Source organism: Quercus lobata, chromosome 2 (genome assembly GCF_001633185.2).
Source record: "Quercus lobata isolate SW786 chromosome 2, ValleyOak3.0 Primary Assembly, whole genome shotgun sequence".
NCBI classification, from domain to species: domain Eukaryota; kingdom Viridiplantae; phylum Streptophyta; class Magnoliopsida; order Fagales; family Fagaceae; genus Quercus; species Quercus lobata.
The window spans coordinates 92,903,913-92,929,780 of NC_044905.1; the positions used below are offsets into that span (position 1 = coordinate 92,903,913).

General features: G+C 32.9%; 2 protein-coding genes across 3 annotated transcripts in view; both read right to left on the reverse strand.

Annotated features, from left to right (window-relative positions):
- Positions 1-3,880: 3,880 nt before the first annotated feature.
- The window catches only part of LOC115977238 (CBL-interacting serine/threonine-protein kinase 6-like), a 28,817-nt gene continuing 6,829 nt past the window's right edge, over positions 3,881-25,868 (reverse strand). The window contains exons 1-2 of one of the 2 annotated variants that reach the window (XM_031098982.1): positions 5,605-5,815; positions 3,881-5,513 (exon numbers count right to left, since the gene is read on the reverse strand). In XM_031098982.1, coding sequence (XP_030954842.1) covers positions 4,167-5,471 — 1,305 coding nt within the window. In that variant the 5' untranslated portion in view covers positions 5,472-5,513; positions 5,605-5,815 and the 3' untranslated portion in view covers positions 3,881-4,166. Of the gene's footprint in view, positions 5,514-5,604; positions 5,816-25,868 lie in introns of those variants that run through there. The other variant, XM_031098983.1, reaches the window with a different exon arrangement.
- Positions 25,069-25,614, reverse strand: LOC115973853. Its single transcript, XM_031094094.1, has one exon. The coding sequence runs from the start codon at positions 25,612-25,614 to the stop codon at positions 25,069-25,071; it is 546 nt and encodes a 181-aa protein (XP_030949954.1).

The window sequence follows — 25,868 nt, forward strand, 5'->3', positions numbered from 1 at the left end:
GGAGGAAAGAACAGCACGCCAGCAAAGGCAGCCTCCCAGAGCGCCCCCAGGAGAAGGACAAGTACATTAGGATACCCATGGGCGTATGGTGTAGGAGCAATCCAAGGAGAAACTATCACCTCTGCATTGAATGCACCCAACTAACGTTCTGGCCGTATTAATGAGGAAATGACCCCTGAACAGTGTGGCCTTAGTTGTCCCAACTCACAGAGGGTTTGGGAAGGTGGCTGATGGGACGAGCACTCAAGTAATGACTTGCATAATCAACAGGTGGAGGGTTAAGATCGACTGGAAAGAAGTATATAATGTGAGAGACCCTCCAAGAATGAGGGATCACAAAAAAAGAAAGGAGGAAAGAAAAAGGAGAAGACGGTAGTAGTCTGCATGGTCTTGGAAACCTCTGTAACCTAGTACTGAAGGAAGAAGAAGGATACTAAGTTCCTCGGACGAAATGCCCGAAGACAAAATTTCATGCTTTAATCCATATCCTTGTTATTCAGCTCATATGTAACCGTGTCTAGTTGTTATAATCTAAACTAGGACCTAGTTCTTAAACCCATTCTCTACAAATTTATTGTATTGGGCTAGTTGGGCTTGAGACCATTCATCCAACAGGAGAAGTACTCGAACCCAGTCCCTACAGTAGCAAATGTTAGATTTTGAGTTTTTTTTTTTTTTTGGCTAAATAATAATATTAAAAAAAAAAAACTAAATTGACAAAAATGGATTTTATACTTTGCTTTTTAATTTTCCGTAAGATGTAAAACCTAAGAGTTTGAACATCCTATCGTGAATCGTGACCAAAAAAAAAAAAAAAAAGTTTTTTTTTTTTAATAATTTCCTTTCCCTTACTAGGGGTGCCATTAATTAATTCCAGGGCTCATTTTTGCTACCATCCTAACCCTGACACTGTTTTTTTTTGGTTCTCTCTCTAACTCCTAATCCTAGACTGGTTGATACTAGAATGTATATGTAAAAATACTTGGTTGGTCCATGATAAATGCCAATCAAATGGATCTGTTTCACCTCGATCGTAGTAATTGGAGGGGATCATAATCGGACTTATATTCATTGTCTTAATTCCTCTGGACATTCCAATTGTTCAAGGGCCATTGTTTACTGTGGAAACCATGGACATCATACTCCCTAATCCTACACACTCTTGCTGGCCCGCAAGGGCTTTAGGAAGGAAAGAGCCAAAGGCACAATCTGGAAATTACTGTTCTAACTTCGATCATACTAATGTTATAGCCTATGCAATTATTTTGATACTTATGATAGGGCCAGTTGCAATTAATACATGTCTCCTGTAGGCTGTAGTACAAAATCCAGCAATATTTTCTTTAATTTATTGGAAATAAGCAAATTGCCTCACCCTCTTAATATTTTTCGTTAAATTCAAAACTTCCAAATGGACAGTGTTATTTTTTTTCTCCCTCTCTTTCCCAAAATCTATGCCAGGGATGGGAAACAGGAAAAGCATAATAAAACTTTTAACTTATAGTATAAATTCAACCAAAAAATAAAAAAATAAAAAAGCTTAGAAACATTTTTGACAACTTTTTATATTTATCATGAAAGTGGTATCAAAATTGTTCTTAAATGGTTTATTAACATGACCTCACTACTAAAAGTAATTGTAATTCCAATTGGCCTTTATACATACATTAAAAAAAAAATCAATAATCAAAAACATCAAAATTTCATCTATGGAGGTCTTTAGTCTACTGGGGATAAGCTTACACAACCACCAAAAATGTAAATTCCTTCCATGCACGTGGAATTATAACATTAAACGATAATGAACGTATGAAGATTGAAGGGGTGGCTGCCTTAATCCACTTAGGGTGCGTTTGATTCGACTTCAAACGAATTCTGGAAATCAATTTCCGGAAAATGGAGCGTTTGGCTGTGACGGAAAACGTTATTTTCCGGAAATTGAATTCCTGTTGACCGAAATTTTCAGCCTTGACCACGGAAAATGAATTCTGTCTTTGTTTTCACTTCAAATGACTTCCGGAAAAAGAGAGAGAGAGAGAGAGAGAGAAGAGAGAGCCCAGATCAGAGAGAGAGAGGGACGATCGCGCCGACGAGCAGCGCGATCGACGATCGCGTCGCTCGTCCGACGATCGACGATCGCGCCGCTCGTCCGACGATCGCACCGCGCCGACGAGCGACGCGGTGGACGATCGCGATCGTCGATCGAGCGACGCGATCGTCGATCGAGCGACGCGATCGACGAGCGCGATCGACGAGCGCGATCGACGAGCGCGATCGAGCGACGCGATCGTCTCTCGTCGATCGACGAGCGCGATCGACGAGCGCGCTCGTCTCTCGTCGATCGCGATCGTTCGTCGATCGACGAGCGCGCTCGTCCATCGCGATCGTCGATCGACGAGCGCCGCTCGTCGGACGCTCATCGGACGAGTGTTTCGCCGGATTTGATGTATTTTCTGGTAAACTGATTAAACGAACCAAACACCAAAATTAATTTTCCGTAAAATGAATTTTGTGACAGCCAAACACATAAAAACATTTTCCTTTCCGGAAAATAGCATTTCCGGAAAATAGCATATTTTCCGGAAATGATTTTACGCGAACCAAACACAGCCTTAATCTTATCTTCTTTTTTTTTGCTGAATCACTTAATCTTATCTTATACCTTCCATGTGACCTCTTATTTAGCACATATTTGATTTTTTTTTTTTACGGAATTCAAGAAAATTTGTTGAATTATATAAATAATACAATTTTTCCCGCTATAAAATGATATAAATATATTTTATCCAAAAGAAAAAAAAAATGATATAAGCAAAGGATGGACGGCTTTGATTGGAAGGGCAAGGACAATAATTGAGAAGGAGGTAATGACTAATGAGATAACCTATGCCTTATTCAAAGAAAGTTGGCCCAATCATGAAAGACACCTCGACTTTTTTTTTTTTAACCGTGATAGACCGTGCAAAGCTTTATCAGTTTAGTTCGACCCCACCAAGAAAAAAAGAGAGCTGTCATTTAGCACTTTTCACTCTTTTAGCTTTCCTAATCGCAATGGTTGCACGCGCTAGACGTATTACATTTACATGTAGCAGCCTGAAAATCATTAATTTGCACATTACTTTTTTCTTTTTTCCTCCAACGATTATAAAAAGTTTGAGAATTATTGAGAGGAGGATTTATTATTTTGGTGCCCCACTAAATATCAGCATATCTATGATAGTAAAAAAGAAAACAAATAACTTCGATTAGTTTCTTCTCAAAAAACAAAAAAAAAAAAAACTTTGATTAGTTTATTGGTGAGAGGATTTTAGTGCGTTATGTGTGTAAAGCATGAATTATAACTTTTTTTTTTTTTTTTTAAGTTAAAATTTAGATCCAATATTCAGGTGTGTAATACATGAGCACTCCCCCCATTAAATTTTCTTTGAAAATAACAGATATTATTTATAAATTATTGGTCCACGTTGAATTTAATTCAAAAATCTGATGCATGTATCTAAGTTTTGTTCTTATGAATATTCAATGGTTATAATGATTGAAATTTTTTGAGATTTAAACATATCTATTAGAAATATTTGAGTAATGATGAAGGAGTTTTAAGTTTTGAAAGAATCTCAACCTATAATATTTATAAAATTAAGACACTAATTTAATTTTTGTTGCAATGAAAATCGAACTCTAAATCTTTTATTACACTATAAGAGACTTTATAACCATAGCCAAGTATAGCTTAATGGATGCAGAAAGAATGATACCATATGATAAGCTTTAGAAAGTAAGACCACATTATTTCAACTTATCAGATATCAGTAAAATTGTAATTACGTACGAGCAAATAAAGAAAAGGAAAAGTGAAAAAGAAGAAGGTCAGAAGGCCGTGTGAGAAAAAGCTACACCAATCCACTTGCATATACTCAAACAAAAATGAAAACATCAAGTACAGAAAGAACCAAACAAACGAATGTTATTTTTTCACAGAGGATCACCCTTTGGTGACACAAAACCATCCACACAGACTCATAGATTTAAATTTTAAGATTGATTGAGACCATAGTCTGCTAGTCCCCAATGTTTCAATTCTTCCACCATAATTGACAACAAATAATAATAATAATAATAATAACATCGACAATAACAACAATATAGTCACACACAAAATATTGGATTTAAGCAAGTAGTGTGGAATCGTCGGCCGGCGAGGTCCAAACGATGTCTTTAAGAGCCGGCCGGAGCTCCTTACTGCAGAACTGTTTGTATTCCAAGGTATCGCCATTGTCTTTCTTCACCTCCACCACCAGAAACGACGGCGTCACGGCGAAAATCTCCGCCGCAATAGCCAGCTTCCCTTTACGTCCACTCTCGTTTCCTTGAAGTCTCACCCTCGACTCGCTCTTCTTCACACTGAAATTCCCACTCTTCGCCGCCACCTCCTCCAGCGTCGATATCACACTGCTCGCCGGCCTCGTCGTCGCGAACCTCAGCTCCTCCTTCTCCTCCCTCTTCTTCTCCTCGAACAGCGGCGACAAGTCGAACCCTTCAGACAACGATATTATGTGGAACGCATTCAGAGTCTCGGACTGTTTGAATGGTGACTTCTCGTACTCCTGAAACTCTTGCTCCTCTTTAGTTAGGATTGACTTGGGTGCTGACTTTTTGAACCAAGAAGAATCCATGATTTTCGCGATTGTGATTCTTGTCATCGGATTCGGATCGAGAAGCTTTGTAATCAGCCTCCTAGCTTCTGAAGAAAACCATGGTGGACACTTGAAGTCACCTCTGTAAATCTTCCTATACATGGCCACAATATTATCGTCCTGAAATGGCAAAAATCCAGCCAGAAGAACATACAGGATAACTCCACAGGACCAAAGATCAGCTTTAGCACCATCGTAGCCTTTCTTTCCAATCACCTCAGGCGCCACATAAGCCGGTGTGCCACACGTTGTGTGTAGCAACCCATCTTGCCTCAAATGCTCAGTGAAAGCGCTGAGACCGAAATCGGTGACTTTCAAATTGCCTTCTTCGTCTAAGAGCAAGTTCTCGGGCTTGAGATCTCGGTGGTAGACTCCACGGCTGTGGCAGAAATCGATGGCGGAGATGAGTTGTTGGAAATACACTCTCGCCAGGTCTTCTCTTAGCCGACCCTTAGCGATTTTCGAAAACAGCTCGCCTCCACGTACGAGCTCCATGGCGAAGTAGATCTTGGATTTGCTCGCCATAACTTCGTGGAGCTCGACTATGTTTGGATGCTGTACCATCTTCATCACCGAGATTTCCCTCTTGATCTGCTCCATCATACCCACTTTGATCACTTTCTCTTTGCCCACAACCTTCATCGCCACGCTCTTCCCAGACTTCAAGTTCCTGGCATGGTACACCTTGGCGAAAGTACCATGACCCAGAAGCCGACCCAGCTCGTATTTCCCATGTAGCAACGTTGAATTACCATCTTTACACTTGTTGTCACCCATTTAATTTCTCTTAAAATTTTCACCCTCTGCTACAAAATTAAGCTTTTGAAAAGGAAAAAAAACAACAACTTTAATATTCTGACTATGAAAGAAAGAACATCAATTGATGAATTTAGAAGGATCAGACGGTCACCCGTCTTCGACGTGTTTGCGGTGGCAAGTACGACCGCCCATACAGCTCTTGGCTCGCCAACTGAGTTCAGGCCTTGTCAGCGAAGCTCCAACCATCTCTCTGCATTCCCTAATGAGACCCAAACTCTGAAAATCTTTAGATAAGAAGATTAATAAGAGTTTCAAAGATTTTATCAGCCGTAATGTTTTGGCTTCTTTTTTTTTTTCTCACCCATAGCCTTTGCTTACCCAATATATAGGGGTTTCTGTATGTCAAAATTACGTTTCCACCCATCAGGATTGGGTTTCGAAGAAGGGTCTGCTCTCATCGAACGGTTACTGTTAAGGGCCTCGTATCTGTAATGCGACGTGTCAGAATCGAACGGGGGGTTAGTGATAAGTGTGGGATTGTGAGGGTGAAAGGTTAGGACACGTCTGAGGGTTCGTGTGGGCAGGGCAGTGATGGTTTACTAAAGCCTAGAACTGCCCATGTTACAGGCCCTTGTGATTACGATTTTGTCCTCAATTGCCCATTTGCTATATAGGTAGGTAAATGCTTCCTTCTTTAATAATTCTGTGGGTCCACGAACCCCCGTGGCAAAACAACAGTGATGTCGTTGATAAGTTATTACGCGTGTAATGCGCAATAGATAGTAAAAACAAGTTTGGAATTGTGATCCTATGGGCAACTACAGCAAAGAATCAAAAGAATATCCTAATTAAGAGATAAAAAGAAACTGCGAGGGCCCTCTATCATTTCAATCAATGTTGTGAATTCCATTTTGGATATTTGCTTTGGTTTTTCTATTAGAAGTAGTACATAATATTTTGGTATCGATTTTACGTGTTGGTTGGGGTTTGATTTGGTATCGAACAGCCACTCAATCTGATCAACTCAGTTTGGAATTGCACCACTCGTCGCTAAGTATGGGTCTTCGATCGTCACGTTATAACAAGTCTGGCTGTTGGATTGATTAATGATAGTTTTCATTGATATGAATTCAATTTTCTAATTTTTAAAGTGAATTAGTAGAATTCAATAATTTTTTTTAATACCTAAATTTGAATAATAGATAACATGATGTATATTGATAAATAAGGCATGTATTTTTTTTTTTTTAATTAGAAGGAAAATTTAAACATTTTTTAGATAGCTTTAACATATGGTGTCTGCTCTTAATAATATCTTTTTATCATCAAACTAATTAAGATATCACTTGGTTTTTTGTGTAGACAAATATTGAACCTTAGATTTTTTATTAGACTATTAAAGACTTTATTAGCTAACAATATTGAACATCATAAATTATTAGAAAAATTTACTAAAGTAAGTGATAGCAACTATCAACTATATACATTCTCAAAAAAAAAAAAAAAAAAAGTATCAACTATATAAAACAACAAGAGCCTTATAACTCAGACTCAATTACATTATTTAATTTTTCATATTCTTCCTTATACGAAGAATTTGAATTTAATCCCGCTACCCATTGTACTAATTATCAAAAGAAAAATAGTGGGTATAAATCAAACTCCCACTTTGCCCTTTTTTTTTATCATAAAGGGGGACTTTTTAGGGGTGCTTCCATTGTTCAGACCAGTCATTCAGTATTTAATGTGGTTGACATTAGGTGAGTAGCCTCATTAATGCGGAGATGACTGTTTCATTGGGCCTTGCATTTTCTTCTTCGTGTCCCTTGGAGTTAGTTTAGGAAACGGGAATTCATAACCAAGGAGAAAAATTGCTTCCTGAGATTCCTCCATTACCTCGGGGTACCAGTCACGCCACTCACCTTGGTTAAGAATGTGGCAGAAGAGGTCACCTCGGCTCTCCTTGATGGTGAGTACGGTTTACTCTTAACCCAAGGAAGATCATTCGATGGTTACCTGTAATTTGGGCTGGACCCATTTTATGGGTGTATCTTCTTATTTAGCCCAAATCCTCGGGCCATGTCCAAGTTCATCACCCCCCCCCCCCCCCCAATAGTTAGGCAAGAAAAAAATATATCTTTAAAAAAAATGTGATTTAAAAAATTATATACTTTTAATGGTAGTTTAAGCACTTATAATTCCAAGGGTAAAACTTAAATAAAAATTATTTAGATATAGTACATTATGTTTTGCAATTAAATTCAAACATTTAGAATGATTGAATTTAATTAATATAGTAATGAAGCCCAACTAAAGAACTATATTTAAATTTTCAATTTTGTCTTGAAACTAATCTCCCACTCTCTTTATTACAAAGTGGGTTCTTGTTAGTTCAAGTGAAAAGGAAGAACTATATTTAAATTTGGATACGGCTTGTGTCCAATGCATACTAGACATAATAGGATTCGGATACATGATCAATTTTGGATACGTATAGGTTCAGTTAGTTTGAAATATTATACACATCTATCCAAATAAAAAATAAAAATAAAAATAAACTCACTCAATATAACAATGTGGCCCATTCCATGGTGTTTAAAAGGGAGGTGAAAACAAGAAAAGAAATAGTTATAATATACTAGTTGTGGCAAAAGTTATGAATTATTAAGGCATAAACTCAAAGAAGATACATGTTAAATTTTATTGGAGCACACAATTGAAACTTGCATATTTACTTTTTACTTCTCTTTACTTTTTTAATCAATTATTGAGATTGAAAATTATTTTTTGCAACTATCAATTTTCATCATTCGTAAAAATTGCATTAAATGCAATACTCTAAGTGTGACACCTGATCTCAATCCATGCATTTAGGTGTTTTATTTTGCGTGTGTAGACTGTAGAGATCAAAGCAGGGCCTACCGGCCGTGACCAAACCACGACATCCTCGTCAGCAGTTGGTATGGTAAGTGATAAGTTTGCTTTGAAAGGCTGAGGATTTTAGTACCCTCATGGTCCCCAATGACTCATTGGCAATGAGTCATCAGATGGGACAATACCTAATGAAATCAAATAACAGGTTTTTCATTTCAGAATAAAAGTATTTATCCCCAAAATACATATTTAAGTACTCATATAACATTAATCATAGATATTTTCAAATTATAAAAAAGAGATTTTCGAAAACCCTTTAGCAAAAATAGCAATCAAAGTAAAGTCATTATTATTTAATTTCTTAACAGGTATTTATGTCCACAATGCATGTGTAGAAAATTTAAATGTTATTTACAAGCATTTGGTTGCATTTAGTTGTATTTTTTGAATGACTTCCATCATTGTTGGAAGGCATATGTATGTAATTGAACTTCAAGAAATTTGCTTTGTTGATTATTCCAAATAAGAAAGTTTGTCAAAATCAAGGGCGCCCAACATTTACCAGTTATACCACCCAAAAGTACAATATATCTTATCCATCTAAGCTTAAAAGAAGCATAGGATTTCTCGTGTTCATGGTATCCCTTTCTAGTTAAAGAGAGAATGAATAAAAACCTGAAATATGAATTATAGTATGAGTATGACATATCATTCTTTTAGATACGCTTATCTAATGTAGGTTTTACATTATAGAGTATAGAAATAAAACACATGCAAAGTCACACTCTTTCACTTTTATGATAAGAACGTGAATATGATCATCACAGCCACATAAATAATGGGTATTGTAATTCAAGTCATCAAAAGTAGATCCCATAAAAAAGGAAAAAAGAAGAAGTCATCAAGTAGATAAGAAGATTAAGAAAAATGCCATAAATAAATGTTAACTGCGGTAATGGGACTCTGACTAGGAGTTGATTTTTGGTCGCAATGTTTAAAAAGATTGAAACAATTATCGAATTATCTATAAAATAGAGATTGTTTTGAATTAAAATATATTGTATTGCATCATAATGCAACTATTTTATTCAACAAAATTAATTAATACCATCGCACACTCTTGATGCAATGATTACTCCATAAGTATAAGTACTTGTAGGGTGTGGGAGGAAGGACCGGAGTTCAAGTCATATACACTTATATTATGGTAAAGTAGAGTTTCTATCTTGTATTAAAAAAAATATTAATTAACAAAATTAATAATTACCATTAAGACAATGGCCGTAAAAAGCTAAGTCTGCTAAGATACATTAATAACAATAATTACTACTTAAGTGGATGGCCAAAAATGGGACCAAACAATAGACCTCCTCACACTCTTGTTTTTGTCTTAGATGAATGTGGTACAATACAATGACTTGTATATAATATTTTTAATTGGGCAGCATTAATTCAACATTAATTTACTTTTTTTCCCACCCCATTATATAAAATACTATAAAAATTTCTTTTAGTTCATATCTTGGTATAATTAACTTATACACTATGATAGTGCGGGAGAATATACAAAACTAATGTGAAAATCGTTTCCCTTTCTAGTCTCTAGCTCTCTATAATGTCGTTATGGTACTTACTATACTCATATTGAGTAAATTAATATTATTTTAAGCTATTTTCACTAATATTTTTCAATTCAATTAGGGATATTATTATTATTATTATTTTAGTCTTGTTAACAATTGTCCAAGAATACAATTGCTTGAAAAGTTTTAAGATCCATCTACCATACTATCAATTCATAGAGTGTTAAGGGTGTTTAATGATTTGGAAGTAAAATAATATGGTCAAAGACTGAGACACTAGTTCTTTACATTAAAAAAAAGTTAATTAATTTTCAATATTCAATTTTTTGTTTGTTTGTTTGAAAGATAGTCTTGACATATGACGCTCGTTTTCTAATAGTTGTTTTTAGGGCTGTACACGATGCGGTGCGGTCGGTTTTTGTGGCCGTTTCTGCACCGCACCGGAATTTTCGGTTTCCTAAAAACCCAAGCCGTTGCCGCACTTGAGGATCGGTTTTCCGACAACATCGGTGGCGGTTCCAGTCGGCGCGGTTGTCGGTTTCCACACACAGAAAGAGGAAGAGACATCTAAAACCAAAATCAAACCCAAAAAACTCAAGGATTCAAACCACAAATCAAAACTTAGATCAAATCTAAATATCAAAATATTCAAAACCCATTACAAACCCATATATTAAAACCCATTACAAACCACTTGTCTGACTGAGCTGAGGGATGAAGTGAGGTAGCTGTCTAGCTGATGAGTGATGACTGAGTTCTGAGTCTGAGTCTCCGAGAGGCAAGAGTGTGAGACTTGAGACTTGAGAGGAGCAGAAGTACAAAGAGTAAAGAGAAGGAATGAGAGCAGCTGAGTAGGAAAGGACGTGTGTGGCTGAGATCAAAAAGAGAAAAAAAAATGTTTTGTACAGTGACTGATTTCATCAGTGACAGGTATTTTTTTTTTTTTTTTTATTTTTTTTCAAAAAAACGAAGTGGTATAACTGTAACATACTAACCCATACGGTCACAACATTTTTATTTTTTTAATATATTTTTTTTTTCAAAAATGTAAGTGGGAGACACAAGAGTTACTTATAGACAAGACCACTCAAAGTCTCAGTCTATTCCCCCTGCACACACACATTTTTTAATATATTTTTTTTCAAAAATGTAAGTGGAAGACACAAAAGTTACTTATAGACAGGACCACTCAAAATCTCAGATTATACCTCCTGCACACACACACATTCTTGACTTAAAAAAAGGAGCTCACAGTCACACACGTTAACTCTTTTTTTATTCCTTTTTTTTTTTTTTTTTTGGCTAAGGACGACCCTGTTTAGTGTTCAAGGATGAACGTTGCCTCTTCTTACTTAGTTCTTAGAAGTTAGAACGTTAAGCCTCTTCACTGAGGCCTCTTCAACTCTTCTTATACATACTAACATATATATATATATAAAACACGTCGGGTCGGTTCGGTCTTCATCGGTGTGCAAATCTCAGCGCCGATGGCTGCACCGGTCCGACGTCGGTACTGAAGATCCACCGCCGACCACCTTGCCAGAAACCTTCGGCGAAGCTCTGAGCGGGGCGGCGCGGTGCGGTCAGACCGGTTTTGTCGGAGCCGGTATATTCTTGAACAGGCCTAGTTGTTTTTTATTATCAAACTAAAACATCAATTGGTTTTTTTGATAGAAGTGGAGATTGAAACTTAAATTTCTTATCCGAAGATAAAAGATCTTACTAAGAACCCACGATATATATTCAATTATAAGTGATACAAAAAATACATTTATCAATGAGAAATTTTTAGTCAGATGTTAGTACTAAAAAGCCTATTTATTATAAGTAATAATGAAGACCCAATATTTCTCATATTTTTGTTTATAATTATTTGACATGATAGATTAAACATCAATGTCATCCCACTAAAATCAACAAATCAAGTCAATAATTATAAAAAATATATATATATAATATTTTTTTTTGTAAATAATAAAAAATAGAAAAAAAATTCTATATAAATATTTTTAAAAAACAATATAAAAAATGGTGTCTTTATGTCATTATGGAGTCGCTTAACAGTTGTCCTTAAGATATTTATTAATAATTTAAATTTAAAAAAAATTGATATCACTTTTATAAATAAAAAACAACTAAATTTTTTTTTCTTTCTTTTACTTTTAAAAATTATCTTAAAATGGTTTACTAACGTTGATATTATTGTAACTTGTTCAATATATACACCTTTTTCCATTTTTTTTTTTTTTGAGTTTATATTCACTAAAATTCATGCCTTTAACTTATTGTATACATGCAGACTAACTCATTCATCTTTGTCGCACGTGATTAAAAAAGAAGCATAAAAAATAAAAAAAGTGGCTGAGATATTTTTTAGCTTCATTGCTAAGTCAGAAGACAGAGAGCTATCAGCTAAAAAATTGCTTCGAATTGCAAAACAATGGGCGGTTAGAGTTGGATCAGACTTAATGTACTTTGGTGACAACCGAAAATTTCAACTTATTTATAATTTTAACTTATTTTTACTATTATTTATAAATTTTATTATACTTTTTAATACTATTTATAAATTCTACCATATTATTTAATTTATTTTTACTTTTATCTATCATTATTTTTCCAAAAAAATTTCATCTAAATAAATTATTCTCCAACAAACCTTCCAAACAGTCGGCCAAAGACGGTTAAAAAAGCGGCAAGTGGGAAGGAACATGACGTCACCAAAACCCAAATTGCTTGTTTTAAGTTTTAACAAAACAAGCCCACCTCGTTTTTGGCGGCCACGTCCGGACAAATTTGCCACCCATTGTTTTACTAAGTCTTTTTTATTTAATTTCATTTTTTGTAGCACTAATTAATCATTATGATTGATGATTGGATTTTAAATATTAGATTATTACGGGATACTTATGCTTTTTAATTCATTCACACGGTCTAAATAGTACAAGATTAAATTAAAAGATTGGAAAAAAACAAAAAACAAAAGACTTATTAAATTATAAAAATAAGAATCAAACTTAGTATTAACACCATTATTATTGCCTAAAAAACTTAAGCTTTAAAAAAATAGTGATTTTAATAACTTAATTGTGATTCTAAGATCCCACTCTGGCTCTACAGTCGTTGTTGAACAAACAAACACAGAGAGAGAAACATATGCTAGCTAGCTAGCTGAGGCAGTTGTTTCTGGGGGAGGTTGGGTCCAGAACTGTTTCCTGTGATGTTGATCTGGGGTCCCCCCCCCCACATTGTGCAAACGTATAGTTGGTTGGCTCCAGGCTCCAGGCTCCAGGCTCCAGGTCCCACTTTGGCCATATAGTTCAACTTGTTCATCTCCCTGTTCATTCGTTAGCTAGGCTGACCCCACAAACACCCTCAGGCAACTAGCTAATTGTACACTTCATTATCTTGTGTCCAAACTAGATTAAAAAACAAAACAATAATTGCTCTTTTAGCAAGGGCAAGTAGTAACCAAAATAACGAAGTTCAAATTTTAATCTAAGTTTTTAAAATTTTATGTCAAATGAGTCAGTTTAATGTAAAAAACGAGGAGTCCAATATAAGGAAATTATAAAAAACATAATCATATATCTAACACCATATATAAAATTAGAGGAAGAAAGAGTTTGAATGATTTTATATTTATGAGCATTTTTTTATATAACTTAAAACAATTCAAATTTATAAGTTATATATATATATATTAATAGATAGAGTTTAGAAAAAATCCAATTAGATTCTATAATTGAAGTCCAATTTTGCGTCATATGTCCTAAATTATTTATTTTTAGAGAGGGTTTTATTTCTTAATTTTGGAATCAAATGTGGGACCATATCATAAATATCCATTCAAGTGAGTTATTGTGTACAAAAACCAAAGAGTCGAGAATTAATGAACATAAAAATATTTAAAAAATTAACAATTTACATTTTCTACCTACTAACATTCTTACAAGACTTTTTAAAGAGTTAAAAAAAAAAAAAAAATGGCTATCAATAATACTTAAATTATATAGGTAAGAATTATACTATGCATCTTAATGTGTATCTTTTAAGTATATTTATACATATGCATGGGGTTACAAGTTAGTATATATTAATAGGCAAAACTTAGAAAAAATTCAATTAGAATTTGAAATTAAAATCCAATTTTGTGTCATGTGTCTAAATTTAGGTGGAGACTACACCATAATTATCCACTTAAGTTTCTGCCATATGGCCACTTAAGTTTTTTAATTTTTGTGCCAAGTAAATTAATGAGTGCAAAATATTAAAATCTAATATTAATGAACTAAAAAAAAAAATCTAATATTAATAGGCAAAACTTAGAAAAAATTCAATTAGAATTTGAAATTAAAATCCAATTTTGTGTCATGTGTCTAAATTTAGGTGGAGACTATACCATAATTATCCACTTAAGTTTCTGCCATATGTCCACTTAAGTTTTTTAATTTTTGTGCCAAGTAAATTAATGAGTGCAAAATATTAAAATCTAATATTAATGAACTAAAAAAAAAAAAAAAAAACCAATCACATAACAAAGATCACCACACATTTTATTTTATTAAAAATTATAAAAAAATTATCATAAATAATATTAAATTTACTTAATAATTTTAATATGTGATTGATTACATTTACTTTTTAAAAAAAAAAAAAAATTGACTAATTATTTATATTTTTATGTTTAATTTTTAATGTTTCCATATGTATGTATGTGTTACATACTATTTAAAAAATAATAATTTGACTAATTATTTTTATTTTTATGATAAAATTATGTTTAATTTTAAATGCATCCATGCATTTGCACGAGTTACATGCTAGTTAAAAATAATGAAATATTAAGGTAAAATTCTAATTATTAAAGATTGTATTAGAGCTAAAAAAGAAAAGAAAATAACATGAATAGTCTCATCTTAATTATAACTAAGCGAAACATTTGTCTATTATTGTTTTGTTTAAGTTTGTTTGGAGAATAGTAGTATCTAATTATTCGAGTAATATTCCCTTTAACCAAAAAAAAAAAAAAATTTCGAGTTAATCTCTAAAGTCTAAAACAAACTTAAAACAATTTATTATTATTACAAGTGACAGCGAACATAAATGTGTCATTGTACTAAAAGGGCAACAGTTTTTATTCAAGATTAAAATTGGATGGAATGAAATGAGGATATTTCTCTTACTCGAACTTATCCAAAAATTAAAGAGAGGTGCATATTCAAAGCCAATGACTAGAAACCGTGAAACTTACGAAAGATAATACATTTACACCTGAGCTGTACAATTTGAAGTCCTAATCATCTCAGGCAATTTTGGCTCGTGAAACTTCTGGGAGGATTTTGAAACTTACGAGAAGCACGACTGCATTTTTGCAATATTCAATTTATTTTTATTACTATTTATAGATTTTACTGTATTTTTTGATAATATTAATAGGTTTATTATACTATTTTAACTAATTTTTACCTTTATTTACAGTATTTTTAATAATAAATTTTTAATTTCAACAAAATAAAATGTATCCAAATATACTCTAAAGTCGTGTGGGATAGTTAAATTTTGACTGGGCACTCGCACTACACTATAAACGCATTTGCACAAAATTGTGTAATGCGAGCGTCTAATTCATTATTAGACTGATAGGATTATATGAGGCAGTGAAAAGTGTGTGCCATGTATTGGATATATGTTTTTTCTCTCTTACAGCTTGCTATGAGAGACAATAAACATATATTCAATACAAGATATATTTTTCCGTGGCAGTAACTTTCATAGTACTGGGTCTCGATAGTAATTATAATTAACTCATAAAATTAAAATTGCAGCGTAGCTGTTGATTTAGAAACGATGTCACTATGTGGTTGTCGACTTGACAGTTAATGCACTAACTTACTGTATTATCTACTGTGACAAATAAGCAGGCAATGTAATTTCCAATTTCATTGTCATGAACTATTAAAGTTCTCTAAAGTCTAAACATGCTTATTATATCATGGGTTTTCATGTTAACAGGTGCCCTTAAAACATTTATTAATAGATTATTTTATGAAAATTTTAATATCATAATTGTAAAAAAAAGTTAATTATTATTTTTCTTTTTCCATAAATATTTTTAAAATATTTCATAAACCAATGTACATCCCTTAAGTTTTCTCTTATAGGATTCAAAACAAAGTGAACATTATTTTTTGGGATTTAAATTATATATAAATTACATCATTTATTTATTTATTTATAATTAATTCTTTTGACTAGTTTTGTTCAATCCGACTACTAGTAATACTGTTATTGAAATGAAATAGATGAAATTTAAAAAGGCTAATTTTTTCCATCAAGAATAAATTAAAAACAAATCAAAGATAGAGGGTATGATTATTAAAAAATATACCCCCTTTTAGATAACAACGTGAACATTACTTATCACAATTAAGACTATATTACTTTGGATATGAATGCTGCAAAGTGAAACATTACTTATCAAAGAGACCATGTTACTTTGGATGCATGCTGCTGGATCATAAAGCTACTAACAGCAATACGATATCTTTTGTACTGCATCTTGTTCGCATAGCACATAAAGGTTAGGAACAGATCATTATAACTGGTTGGAGTTTTTATTTATTTATTATAATTTCATTGTAATGATAAAATTCAATTATGAATAATACATGTGATATTATTTATTGTCGTAACGAGAAATTCATACAAAAAAAAAATTCGGCCAAAAAAATTAATTTCTACACCTCTCTTTCCCATCTAAATTAATACCTAATTTATTTGTTGTCATATCTATCCTCAATTTCACCAACACGTTACTTTGCAGTTTGCAGGCATATATTCTTTATGGAAATTAGCGACCCCAGATATTTAGAATGCAGGTTGTCAGAGCAACCGAATTGCAACAGTGCCTCACAAATCTTCACTATTGCAGCCCTCAATCTTTTATATATTTTCCCTTGTTCCTATTTCAGAGACCATACTTAACCTTATTTCATATGAACAAGCAACTACCACCATATTTATACCAGTTGAAAACCTACAGTTCGAGCATTTAAGTACGCAAATTCTTTATCCATTTGCCGCCTTCTTGTCATAATTAGGAGTATAACCTTATAAGTGATTATTTGGAAAGTCAAGTATGCGTACAACTTAGTGTTATAGTTAGTTAAATTGATAAAGTCTCTTATCATCGAATAAAAAATTATTCAAATATTTTCAACACCAAAAATCAATTAATATCTTAACCTGATAATGATAGAGAACAATAATTAAAGAGCGGACACTATAAAAGAAAAAAATTACCGCTTTAATTAATTAAAAATGCAATGTGGCGATGGATCTAGTGATTCCACGTGGGTGACAATAGCCTCTCTGAATCAACATCATTCATCTTCACAATTTTCTGATCCAATCACATATGTATAACATGCATCGTGGGGAGTGAGAGCGTTCACAGGAGGTTCTCATGCTCTGCGACAAACATTAGGGATAGAGAGATGATAGCTAGCTAGATCAGATGCTTTTGTAGTTTTGTTTATTTGCTTTGTTTTGTTTGTCTAGATCTGTGAAGTAGAGCGCCATGTGGCACGTGCTTCTCACATGTATCTCCAAGGCAAAATTAATGAATGATAGACAATTTTATACTTGAAATAATACTTGCAGTCCAAAAATGAAAAAGATATACAACTATATATTATATTTGAGAAAAGAAAATTTAGAATAAGGTGTTTTGCAGGGATGGTTTTATGTGGGTGCGTTCAATTTAAAAAAGTATTGGATGAAGTTATGTCGGATCCAACTTGATTTGGACATCTACTATTTTTTTATTGGACCATATATCATTTTAAGGGATTGAGATACACTGCAATAGTTAGGGCTATTGCAATACCTCTCACGTTATTTTTACTTTTTCCAAATTTTTAATTTTTTTTTAAATTTTCAATTTAATTTTTTTTTGTTTCTTTGATCCAAAGATTGGTATTAAAAATTAATTTTTTAACTTTTAATCGAAACTATTGAGAAGGTATTACACAAAATCTCAATTTCTTTGGAAGTATGTGTTGATTTTTTGTTGGTCACAGTGGTTACAAAGTGTGACATTATTGTAGAAAGATAAGAAAATTAATAAAGATTACAATGATTACTATTATTTTAATTAAAAATCAAAACTCAAAGAGATAGGTTGGTGTCTGTGATGGGATTGGTAGGGTTCCACCAACAGACATATGCATGTAGCAAAAACTAAAAAGTACGCAAGAACCAATGTTGGATGAAATGAATTTTATTCTTCGAGTCAGATTAATCATTAATCATTTACTTCTGAATGTGTTTTCTATTTTTATAGATAATGGATAATAATTCAATGGTATGGTACTATGGGGGAACTTTTAGCAGGAGAAAGACTTTTCGAAAATTTTTAAAATTTATTAATATATACACTATAACAACTGCTGCATCTTATTTCCAAAATGTTGGAGGTGGATTATAAATTTTAATAAAATAATAATGATCGGTTACATGCATTCTTCTTTACTCAACATTTTGATATATTATCTCCAAAATATTGTGCTAGCAACTCGGTCCAAGATTGGCATTTTTAGCAAATTGCAATCCAATCTGTTCCATTTACAGGATTCCTATGGTGGTCAATCCACAAAGAACTCCAAAAAGAGTGTACATGTCATAAACCGACTTACATGATACGGTGAGGTCGATGCAAAAAGTTCTACATATCAATGGCTACATAAGTCATTAGGTCTATGCTAAAAACCTTGTAGATCAATTAACTTCTCTTAGTACTTTTAAGTTCCAATAGGAACATTCAAGATTTCAATATTCTCTACTCTTATCATTGAATTTTTTTTTTTTTTTTAATAAGAGGAAAGTCTACAGTTTACGAGTATACCAGATTACAAAATAACAATGTATACAGCATCTTGAGCCAACATACGTATAGAGGTGAAAGAATCGAGCTAATTACCAAAACTTCTATAGGGTAACTTGTTATTAGGAAGCTAAAAGAAGAAATTAGTGCAAAGAGAAAAGGTATTGATTTTGTCTAGGAATATTAAGAACAAGCTAGTGCTTACAAGTTGAAAAGTTTGTATTTTGTATTTTCTTGAACGCTCAGACTTCTGTGATATCTCTTGATTTTTATATATATTAGTTATACAATTTTTTCTTGTTTTCCTTTGATTAATTTACTTTTTTTCCTCCAACTCCCTTATTAAGTGTCTTAAATTTAGTTTAATGTGCATTAAGGACAAAAGTAATAAAAATTAAAACAAAACAAACAAATAGTGTAAGCAGCATTTTCCAAATACAACTTTAAAGATTATGAAAAGAGAAAAAGATCTGTTAAAAAAGGAAAATACTAGAGATACAAATTTTTTTACGAAAAAAGTTTGGAAACTGCCGATGTGGAAAGTGGCTATTGGTAAATGAAAAAATAATGTTAGTGCTTGGCCTAGATGAATAAAACCAACAAAAAGTTGGCCACAAAAATAGTTTATAAAAACTGTAGTAGCATTAATCGTTGAATAATGCAAAAAAATAAAATAAAAAATACATTACTTAAATTGTGAATCTTAGAATACAAGCAACATATTATGTGCATAGAAATTAATGGATATTATTCGTATACAAAAGTGGATCCCATCAGTTTTTGGCTCTCTCTATCAATGATTCAATGTATCCATATTACATTAAAAAAAAAAAAAAAAAAGTTATATACTTTTCTATATCCAAGGGGACCATTGCAGAGGCATAAACATTAAAAAACCAGCAGAAGCAAATTGCACGAACTTTCAGTTGCCACCTCCCATCCACCATTGCTTCCTACAAAATGGATATTATTTCACGACAAAAGACTTGTAGACCGATGTGATTAGTGCTCAATTGGTAACAACTTATATGACTTTTTGTTGAAAGTTTATTAAAGTATAATTATACTTAAAAAGATGAGAATTTAAAATATAAAATATACGCATGTAAGAGCATTTTTATCAGGTGTGCCAAATGCCAAATATTTGGCATTTGGCACATCAAACACCAAAAACAGAGCATCATGAGGTGTGTTAAATGTGTCAAAATTTTGAGGCATGCTACAGTACACCCTCAAATATGAGAATGTAGGATAGAAATGCTATAAGGGTTTAATATTTTTTTTATTATCTTTTCTCTCTCCTCTCTCCTCTCTCATCACTTTATTCTCTTCTCTTCTCTCTCCGTCACTCTCTATCTCTTCCCCCTCAATCCTCCCTGCTAGAGATCTCTCTCATCATTGCTCAAGATCTCTCACCACCTCACCTCGCCGCCAACATCCATAGCCCTCGCTGTCAACCTCCATAGCCCTCACTGTCGACCTTTAGATGTCTTAATTGGGTCGTGGGTGTGAGATTTGGGATGGGTTTCAATGTGTGGGTTTTGGGTCATTAATTGATCAGTTAGGTTGGGATTTTGGGCTGGTGGTGGTGTCGTGGTTATGGCAGTGGTTGGTTGAGTTTTGGGCTGGCGATGTTTGTGGCTGTAGTGGGCCGGCGGTGTTTGTTGAAGATTTTGAGTTTTTTCTTCTTTTTCTTTTCTCTTTTGTTGAGGCTTTTGGATTTGGAATTTGTTGGAGATCCAGTGATTGTGATTGTAGTTTGTGGCAGTTGATTTGCTGTTGGTGGTGATTTGCCGTTGCCGTTGCCGTTGGTGGTTAGTTTATTGCGGTTTTGAGTTAATATATTATTTAATGTGTTGGATATATTATTTTAATATATAGAATTGAAGAATAGAAGATGTGATAAATGACGAATTGTAAAATGATGCATTAAAATAATAAAGTAGGTTTTTGGTGTGTTAAAATGACATTTTTTATAAAAGAGTTGATGAGAATACTCTAAAGCAAATAAGGTTTTTTTTTTTTTTGGGGGGGGGGGGGGGGAGGGGGGGGAGTTACTAGCAAATAAGCTTTCGAATGTGATTGGTATTAGGGCTGCATCTAGTTTTTGTTGAAACTTATTTATTGTTTGTGGGCCTTATGTAGGTCTCGCAAAAATTCACACTTATTTCATTTTGCGTTTAGCATTTTATGTTATCCATTGCAAAATTTTATTCAAAAAATCGACTCTAATTAACCGTTTATGGGTCCCCTTCTATGAATTTTGCTCAAAATAGTAAATCTTTTAAACTTATTACAGGTCCTACTCTCAGAGGTGACTCAACATAGAGTTTAGGGTGGTCATAAGATCACCTTGACCTGAATTTTATTTTATTATTATTATTTTTTTATGTATGATTTTTAAAAATTTATGATTCTTTTATCCTTAAAAAAAACTTTGTGACTACCCAAAATTTTTTTTTTAGGCCCAACATAGTTAAATTTTAGATAAAATTTGGCAATAAGCTTGGTTGTAGACTAAGACTACAACTCCATTTAATATTTTTTTTAAGGCCCACCACTGCCTACTCTACTTTTTTGCTAAAGAACTTTAAGCAAAAGAAAATCGATTAACTTATTTTATTTAGTTTTTATTTATAGTACTTTTAGCAAAAAGATTTCATAAAAGAATTAGATAAATTGTTCCTAAACAAACACATTAACATCAATAGAATAATAAATAACATTTTTAATTATCTTTATATTATGTATAAAAAGATGACATATGAGTTTGTAAGAATTATGTTGTAAAATTTATAACATTTTAACATCACTCTTAGATGTTGTACATGTTCTACCATCAATGATGATATGCTTATTTTTGGGGGGATAAAAATGGGGGGAAAAATCCCTAATGAAAAATCCATGGTTACAGTAGGTGCTCCATGTGTCCTGTTTATCAATCAAATCCAGTTTTTGCACATGGCTAGCGATTAATTATCGTAATGTAATGTCGCAAACACATCTTTTTTGTCGATCCAATTTGATGGCATATTAATCACTAATACGTGTTTTTGGTTGCTTCTTTGATTTGGCCAATGACTTGAAATATTTCTTGTTTGGTGAATGAGACATTTCTATGACAACGATTTTACTCCACTATACCAGCAGATTGTTATTAAATTTAAAGCAATATTTCTTTGTTTAATGAATTATACATTTCTTTGACAACGATTTTGCTCCACTATACCAGATTGTTATTGGATTTACACTACGTCATTGGGAAGAAATAAACAAATAAGGTAGTCTTACTAGCTATTACTCATCTAATTACTCTCAAGCTCAATTGGTACATCTGTACCTAAAGTAGTTTAAAAGTGCATGTCCCAAGTATAGATTTATTGGATTTGTCATCATTTGATAATTAAGTGCACATATGCCTTCAATAATACGATTACTACTTCTATCCAACAGTCAACTTAGAAATTTATAAACTCCTCGTATTATATTCTCATGAGATTGAGATTGGGAAATTTTCTCACTCATACTTTCCAGGAAAATTATTACTGCTTTTTCCTTTGAAATGAATGCTTTAGATATTATATTTCGTTGGTTAAGTACTACTCATAGACTCATAGTACCTCAAGTTGGTTACTTTATGAGGTGGACTAATAAAACAAGAGTGTCATTATGTGATTATGACCATTAAGTTGACATTATTATAGGTAAATTTTGGAATGGTTCTGAAAATTACTTGGTCAATATTGTCCAAGTGACTGGTGGATCAAAGGCAAAAACTATTTTATAATACATACCTTATCCTCTTGTTGAGGATAAGCTATCACAAAAGGCACTGAAATTCAACACTATCAACTAGTAATGACCAGTAACGAAAAATGAAAGTTCAAGATGATAAATACATTGACTTACCAGCTCATCAATCGATGTTGAAGATGCAGACCCTGAATTAATTAACAAGCCCTAGGCCTTATTGAATAGAGTAATATATTATGATCTTCAGCAAAAAAAAAGAGTAATATATTATGATCTCCATAAGACTCTAATAAACATTATTGAATAGAGTAATTATGATCTCCAGAAGACTCTAAACATTACTTAATTTCTAGAATTACATATCCCACATACTTGACAATTGGATTTTAACATGTAAAGGTTGCTTGTACGCATTTCTAGAATTACATGACATTCTGATCTTAGTTTTCAACAACCATGTTGCGAGGCTTTGGTATCAGAATTTATTCATGGTTATATAATAGAATTGTTTAAGATTTCAATGATTGAGTCAGGGCACATTGAGAAGTAATATTGGGCGAGTTGGTACCTCCTTAAGTCATAAGTATTTGGAAGAGCCAGAATAATGGATTTGAGGCTTTGAGATATCAAAGTCGCAACATATAGATTATGTAAATATTTCTGACCATTTCAAAAAAAAAAATAAAAGAATTAATATAAATTATGAAATGTCAAAAGATTGATAAACTTTAATGTTCACATTCTGGATTAGAGCATTGTCGGAATTGTATATCCAAAAGTTGATCAGAAAGGTAGAGGAAGGGTGCTATGTGGTTCAAAACAAAGTTGGAAAAGGGGTGAAAATTAAAATATCATTTTTTTTTTTTCCATTCACTCCCTTTTCTCCCCCATTTTGAGGAGCAACTTTTACGGGGTTGTGATGGAAAACACCAAGCAGTACTCACTCTCTTTCCTCTCCATGTGAACCGAACAGAAGAAAATTCTATTTATTCACACATTTTTTTCATCATCATTTTTCAGTGAAGCCAGATAAATCCTTAAGCTAGTTGTTATAAGAGAAAATATGATAGATAGTGCCTCACTAAAGTTGACTGGACAACACATACACCAGAAGATATGCAATTTACCATTTTTAATTGAATCAATGAAGTATCTATAATTATTTGTATGGTGAAGAGTATTTCATAAATCAGTAAAAATAAAATAAAATAAGTATTTTCCAGTAAAATTAAGTACTGATTTTTTTTTCCCCATTTTCATTCAGTAATCTATAATATAATATATGTTTTAACCATTTAAATAATTTGAATTGCAATGAAAATTCACCAATTTTTATATAAAAGAGAATTTAGATTCAAATCTTCTTTTCCTTCACTTGCATGAAATATAGTCTTATTAGCGTAAGTATGGATTTGCATGAGATTTTTTTTTTTGGGACATATTTAATTACTTATGTACAATTTTTCAAAAGCTTTTTTTTTTTTTTTTTTTTTTTTTTTTTTTTTCAAGGTAAGAATTTACTTTTTTTCTAATTTATTTAGCGAATAAAATAAACTAGGGAAAACATTTTACACCAAACGGTCCAAACCAACATGGCAAACTACAAAATTATGGGACTGACTTTATTAATTTTAACCATATATGTCTTATTAAACATAAAAACTATAGCTTTGTCCAGCCTTCATTAGCAATGCCAAACCTGTTAACCTATCCGATGAGAAACTTTTCGCAAGATTTACATGACCATATTTTTTAAATGACAAATTTGGCTACTCAACTAAAGACTCTGGTGATGAATGTTATGAAAATGTAAATTGCATTAATTGACTGTAAACATGTACAAGAGTATCTATATTTTGAGATAGACTAACAAGAGCCTTAGACTTCGTTTAAAAGTTCATAAGGAAAAGGAATGAAATGAAATAAAATGATGATAAAGGCATGGAAAACAATGAGATGTATTTAAATAAGAGAAAGTAATAGAAAAGAATAAAATGAAATTAAATAACTTTAATCGGATATTTTAAAACTAAGGAATGAAAAAGAAAGTAAGTAATTTTGTTTAAGAGTAATATAGAGGGAATGAAATTAAATTATTTTATAATAATATTATTATTAAACTCCTATTTTAAAATAAAAGGTGAAATTTATAGAGGTATTTTGAGAGTTTTAGTAAAATAATTATTAAATCTAATTCTATTTCTTTTTATTTTTTTCAATTTTGAGGAATAAAAATTTTAAATTTAAAAAAAATAAAGAAAAATAAGTGTTCCCTTTTAATCATTTCATTTTCTCTCACTTTAAACTCCCAAACAAAATAATGAACTTTCTATCCCCTATTAAAACTATCAAACAAGAGAAGAAAAGAATATTATAAAATTATTTTTTTCATTCCTTTCATTCCATTTCCTTCTCCTAATAATAACCTATTTTAGGAAAAATTAAAAAAAAAATGTCAAAATTTTATTTCTTTATTTATTTATTTATTTATTTTTTTGATTGGAAATACTCATACTTCTTAAATTGAACTTTGCAATAAAGATACATCTTTTGCACACACATGTGCCACTTGACTGGGACACTCCTCCAGCCAAACTGCCAGGCCCTCAACCCTCTGGGCCTGTTGGGCTAACAAATGGGCAGGGGCATTCCCCTGCCTTTTAGTATGTAGGAAATCAAAAGTCCTGAAGCTTTGGGCCTTCTGCAGCACCCCTTGAATAATGTTCAGCACCGACGACGCTGCCTCACTCATGCCATGAATAGCGTTAATTAACACCTGCGAGTCGGCTTCAAACACCACGTCCCTCAGCCCCACCTCCTCAGCAAAAACCACCCCCATCTCTAGGGCCTTTGCTTCCGTTTCTAGCACACCAAGAGGCAGGTCCAGCTTTCTGCACATGGCAGCTACCATGTTACCATCCCCGTCACGCACGATCACCCCCACGCCAGATTGATTAGATTTTGCAAATATCGCCCCGTCCACATTTACTTTGAAGTAACCCGGCGGAGGGGGACTCCAGCGCGTTGTGTCTTGGGTGCACGATCTCGACTGGCTCGGCACCATATTGGCCGCATGGAAATCATCCACCAAACGCAGAGCGTTTCTCACGATAACCTGCCCTGGGCGTTTCGCACCTCCATGCCGAACCTCGTTTCAGTTTTTCCAGATGCCCCAGCAAATGGCTACCCACCTCTCCAGCTTCTCTTGCTGAGTATCCCAGACAAACCGCAGCCTACTGAAGGTATCCAGGAAGCCCCATGACTCCTGGATGTTGAAAGGCAGAGAGAGCTTGCAGGACTTCCAGACCTTTGTACTGT